Raw genomic sequence first — 6000 nt, forward strand, 5'->3', positions numbered from 1 at the left:
TACTCATACATACAGTCATACAACTAGGGATGCACCGAAAGGGAAATTATTGGCCGAAACTGCAGTGAATACCGAATATAGGAAACAGTTGGCCCCCCGAAAACCGAATATCCGAATATGATTAATATATTATATATCTTTTTTCCTACCATTGCTGTCATGGCCGTACCTTAAAGCTATCTGATTTATGGCAAAATAAATGGGTATGGCAAAACAACTTAAATTAATCACACACAAACACATTAATCATGTTACCAAGATTGCCTTTTTTCACCTTAGAAATATTGCACGAATCAGAGCCTATTTGTCTTTGGACGATGCAAAAACGCTAATCCACGCCTTTGTTTTTTCTCGGCTTGATCTATACTGCAATGCACTTTTTTCAGGACTGGCTAAGAAAACAACTGACAGATTACAACTTGTCCAAAATGCAGCAGCCAGAGTTTTAACTAGAACTAAGATGAGAGAACATATTACTCCAGTTTTGGCTTCACTGCACTGGCTTCCGGTTGTTTTTAGGATTGATTTAAAAATTATTTTACTTGTGTATAAAGCTCTCAATGGTCTCGCACCTTCCTACCTACATGACTGCCTGCCTAAATATGTCCCAAACCGCCGCCCCCCCCCTAAGGTCTTCCACTGCTGGCCTGCTCGCTTTGCCTAAAGAAATGGCAACAAAAAAATACGGGGAAGCAGCTTTTTGCTTCTACGGGCCGACGGCATGCTCCCACTGTACCTTCGTCAGGCAGCCTCTGTAGACATTTTTAAAGCACAGCTCAAGACCCACTTCTACAACATTGCTTTTAATTTATCTTTTATTTTTTGTTATTCATGTCCTCACTGTATTGCATTGCATTACTGCTTGTCTTTTAATGCTCCATTGCTCTGTAAAGCACTTTGAGCTGCATTTCATGTCATGAAAGGTGCTATACAAATAAAGTTTTATTATTATTATTATTAAATAATAATCACTACTATGGGTCCATAAAACATTTATTCAGCTCTTTTGAATGCATTAATTGCATACACTATTCAGTGATATATTTTCTGCCTAAATTAAATAACTGAGTGACAGCATTTGTAAGATTTGTGTTAGATTACACAGTAAAATAATATTGTGATAAATGTAGCCTATCCATTTGGAGCTGAGAGTTGGCCTGGTTTAACCTTTTCATTCATGTAAATGCAAATGTAATTAACTGATTAAGAGTATCATTCTGATTAATTAATTTCCCTCAGTTGAATTAACAGTTTATACTCACTTTACAGTAGGTATAGGCTATAGGCCTATATGTGGTTGTTTAAATGTAAAAGTATACCTATATTAAATGACATTATAGCAATAAACTTAGCCTATATGATCAGTGATTGATCGGTGCCTGCTAATACAAATCAAACAGCAGATGCGACGATAGTCTGTATTCTGTCCAAATGTAAAAACATTTATCATTATGAAGTGTATGGCAGTTTGGTATATCCTTCCTTTCAGAAACTCTTTGCAACGAGTCAGGACTCAAGCCAAATCAGATTCGACGTAGTAATAACAATAGATATTTTATAGAATAGCTTTTATTTACACTGCACCCGACACCCGGGGAAACAAAACAACTGGAAACGAACCGCATCACACACGGGCACCACGTTGCCCCGCAGGAGAAACGGGGGGAAATCGCCCCGGCCCACGCCGACAAAGGAGAGGTAAAAACGGGTACAGCTCCCTGGTGACAGCCCCCAAAGCGAGACCTACGGTTCTCTGAATTCTCCGACGCCGTTGTGGGATATTTTTAAATAGGCCCTTTTATGATTAATTGACCACATACATGAAGTTTAAACAACTAAATACTCCCCAAAAATTACTTGAAAGTAAATTCCGTGGGTTAAAAAGGTAGTTTTAACTACTTTTAACAACACTGCAGTCAGTCCGTGTAAACAGCAATGGCCGCCAGTCGAGAAAGCTGGGCACGGCTTGGCTCCGCCCAGCTCCACTCGGCTCCGCCCAGCTCAGCCCAGTGAACGCTGTCTCAATCCACAGACATGCCCTCTGCGTGTGCACTATGCCACCTCCACAGGGTAGTGCCAGTGCAGTGCCCTACCCTATTCTACCTAGTACCGCACCTTGTAGGGTGAACACTCCCAATTGGGATTCACCTCTAGTATCCCTATTCTGAGCAGAACCCTAGTATCCCTATTCTGAGCAGAACCCTAGTATCCCTATTCCGAGGAGAACCCTAGTAACCCTATTCTGAGCAGAACCCTAGTAACCCTATTCTGAGGAGAACCCTAGTATCCCCTTTTTATTCTTTTTTTTCCCCCTCATTGTATGTATTTTGGCCAGGCAGAAATGGATTTCGTATTATTATTGTAGATACGCCACTGATACCACAAACGGTGATGACAAACAATGTGTGGCGAGATCAATTGGCGTAACAACTAAATTGCGGAGTGTGTGTGTGTGTGTGTGTGTGTGCGCTAACTGCTAAGTTGCTAACAGTTTCCCCCCCTGCTCTCTTCCCGTGTCCATAGTTTCCATCACGCCGGCCTCCACGTCTTCAGGTTCTTCAGACATGTGTTTGAGTCCGTCCGGCTCGTCTCCGTCTCAGACCACCGTGGCGTTGGAGTGTAGGTGATGACACGCCCACGTCCACGCCAGACTCCCCCCCCCCCCCCCTCCCACACATCTCTCCACACGCCCCGCCCACCACCCCCCTCCTCCTCCTCCCCCCCCCCCCCCCAGACAGACTCCGTGAATGTAAACGACGTAAAACTGCCATTTACTCCTGAGGCACTTTAAAATAAAATAAAAACGCCTGATTTGTCTAGCGTAGTGGCGCACGGGTGTCACGCTCACCACAAAAAAACGTCAGATCGTCTACGTAAGTCTACGTCGGCGCCACAGCGCTGAGTTTGTAGATCTGATATTTTAGGTGTCGGGGCACCCGCACGCGACTTAAGCACGAATCAGCCCAAGTTCTTTGCCGTTTCCTCCACCCCCTATCCTGAGCCTTCTACGATATCAATACCAATTATACTAATCTGTAAATCAATATGAAAGTGTGAGCTGCCCAACTGGAGGGGGGGGGGGGTGTGGGGGTGGAGGGGGTGTAAGAAAAGGTCAAAGGTTCAATGTGGTCTCTTATAATTCCCCCCCCCCCCCCCCCCCCCTCCCCTTATGTCACAACTGCCAAAGCCTGTTGCGTTTTATTTCTCCATCGGTCTATCTAACCATCCATCTTATCTATTTACCTACCGAGCTATCATGTCTGAGTCCAGGAGTCACTGAGCGGGGGGGGGACAGGGGGGTGGGGGTTCTATGTGGGCGGTGATGGGAAATGTAGTTTATTGGAGAGCCTGTGAGTTCGTCTTCCAGCACAGAAACACAAACTTTATGCAATCAATTTGTTTTTTTGTTTCTCTTTGTTTGGGGTGGTTGGAGGGGAAGGGGGGGGGGGGGGGGTGAGGAAATAAGAATATTAATTAAAATAAGAAAAGTTTCCTTTTCAAGAAGAAGTGGAAATAGGACAGCCAACAGCATCCAACTGGTCTTCTGCTACAGGCACATGTCGGGTTTTATTTAACTGATCTTTCCCTAAACTCATCACACATTTCCACACCCGTTTAATTTTAATTTCCATCTCATCATTTTGTAAAAAAATAATAATAATAATCATCTTCCAGTTGATTCAATTCTATTTATTATGATGGACACATTGAGAGATTGAATGCTTTCAAGTGTTCAGTAGCTTGTATACACTCTTCTTTTTTTTTTTTTTTTTTTTTTTATGAAATAATTATGATCCTAAATATGTTCTGTGTAAAGCAACACTGTCCACAGTAGAGACCTACAATAAGCAACTGCTCCCTCTATCTATGGCGACGGGCAGGTGTCACGGCTATAGGATTTAGATCAAACGATAGCTCTACCAAGAATGTTACTGTATGATTTAATGCTGTCTGTCTCTGTGGTACAGACGGACACCGGGGTTTGTCTCTGGAGGACACACGGACACAGTGTTTGTCTCTTGAGGACAGACATGTTTGTCTCTTGTGGGACAGACAGACAGACAGACATGCTGTTTGTATTAAGAGGTCTGCATGGGTCCAGAAAGTTCGGCCCGTTCTGAAACGGACCTCTCTGGCTTTCTTAACCTGAACCTTATTTGCATTTGATTTTTCTTTCTCTCTCTCTTTTTTTATTTTTTCATTCTTGAGACCCGGTCTAAAACGGAGCCGAGGATAATCACGATGTTGAATAGTTTTGGTCCACGTTGGGCCAGAGAATCACCAGACCCGGACCTAACCGGGACTAGACCCGATCATTCTGGACCTGATGCACAGGGTCCTTTTTTTTCTTCTATTTCAACAAGCTTTATTACACAACAAAGAGAAATTATATCCATGTGACTTTATTACAAACAGAATCTTTACAAATCTTATGACAAAAGAAATAAATACTTTAACCCATTCTGACCTGAGATCAGATTCATATGAGGTTTCCACTGGACACACACTGGTCTGATTAACCCATTCTGACCTGAGATCAGATTCTAAAAATGTCAGTCGTTCTTCGATTATTCAAAAATAGCAGACCTACAAGCTCGTATCGCGCCACTCGGTGGCGCGATATGAGCTTGTAGATCTGCTATTTTTCAATAGCTAAAGCATAACAAAATGGGTGCCCGTTCAGAATGGGTTAAAACAAACATCTTAAAATGTGTTTGCCGTTGGAAGCGAGCGCCACACAGCCTAGCTGGTGCGCTTGTTGAACCAGGGGATAGTTGTGTATAGGAGGGATTCTTGCAGCCCCCAAACAGGTCTAGTGGAATAATTCATTGTTGGAGGAGGGCTTGCTGCAGCGTTTGACCTGCAATCATTCCATGATGGAATTGGTTTCTGTGGAGTTGTGTTTTGTATTTATTTTTTTGCCCCGTCCCCATTATGGTCTGGGAATGGATTGCTGCTCAACGGGACTGTCTTGTACGGAGGAGTAACGGCAGCCCTCTCCTTTCCCGTGGGAAGTCTCCGCATTGAACGTTGTGTGGAATCCAGCAGTCTTTCCTAAAGCCTGTTGAGCCTATTGTCCTTGCTGGCCGGGGGGCTGAACCGGGGGGCTTTTCTTGAGAAGGTTGAACGTTCTCTTATTTGCTCTGGGGACTCAGAAACCCGCCGTCCTCTCTCTTGGTCCAACCGCCTCACCTGTCCCGTCTCCAGCTTAATTAACCCATTCTGACCTGAGATCAGATTCATACGAGGTTTCCGCCGGACACACACTGGTCTGATTAACCCATTCTGACCTGAGATCAGATTCTAAAAATGTCAGTCGTTCTTCGATTTTTCAAAAATGGCAGACCTACAAGCTCGTATCGCGCCACTCGGTGGCGCGATATGAGCTTGTAGATCTGCTATTTTTCAATAGATAAAGCATAACATGATGCTGACACCAAAATGGGTGCCTGGTCAGAATGGGTTAATGACGACTTTGCTGACTCACACGGACACCTCTGGGGGGGCATTGAGGTGTTCCATCTTCCATCAGGCTACATTATCTATGTTTTCAGCCAGGCTTCTTAAAACAATAATGACCACAAAAGTGCTCCACGCAGATGATGTTCCTGGTGGCTTCTTTTAATTTGTGCACTATACTTTTCCCTTGGCAGTTTGCATTTTCACCTGGCTAAAGAATACCTCTGGTTGTTCAGGCTCACACTTGGCACTGCCACTTGAGATTTGTGGCTGCGTTTTGAACCGCCTGTTAACCCATTCTGACCTGAGATCAGATTCATACGAGGTTTCCACCGGACACACACTGGTCTGATTAACCCATTCTGACCCGAGATCAGATTCTAAAATTGCGGGTCCACGCGGGTTACTCCATTTCAGCCTCACTTAACTCCATACCACAGCATTTTTAACCCGGACCCGCTCTGGTCTCAGGTTTTGGGGTTTGGGGGTGGATCCATGCAGACCACTATTCCATAGGACAGACGGACAGCATTGTCTATC

The 6000-nt window shown here is 44.2% G+C and overlaps 1 protein-coding gene and 1 long non-coding RNA gene across 3 annotated transcripts in view; one reads left to right on the forward strand and one right to left on the reverse strand.

Annotated features, from left to right (window-relative positions):
• The window catches only part of arid4a (AT-rich interactive domain 4A), a 43033-nt gene extending 40257 nt beyond the window's left edge, over window positions 1–2776 (forward strand). For both annotated transcript variants that reach the window (XM_083792309.1, XM_083792310.1), the window contains one exon: window positions 2524–2776. In XM_083792309.1, the coding sequence (XP_083648435.1) occupies window positions 2524–2627 (104 nt within the window). In that variant the 3' untranslated portion in view covers window positions 2628–2776. The remainder of the gene's footprint in view (window positions 1–2523) is intronic.
• Window positions 2777–4696: 1920 nt separating this feature from the next.
• LOC310878174 lies at window positions 4697–5507 on the reverse strand. Its single transcript, XR_014570872.1, has 3 exons — window positions 5476–5507; window positions 5102–5228; window positions 4697–5050 (listed from the first exon to the last, which is right to left on the reverse strand). It is a non-coding gene; the product is annotated as an uncharacterized lncRNA (long non-coding RNA).
• Window positions 5508–6000: the final 493 nt, after the last annotated feature.

The sequence above is a fragment of the Protomyctophum parallelum genome (genome assembly GCF_964188405.1).
Source record: "Protomyctophum parallelum genome assembly, chromosome: 20".
Taxonomy (NCBI): domain Eukaryota; kingdom Metazoa; phylum Chordata; class Actinopteri; order Myctophiformes; family Myctophidae; genus Protomyctophum; species Protomyctophum parallelum.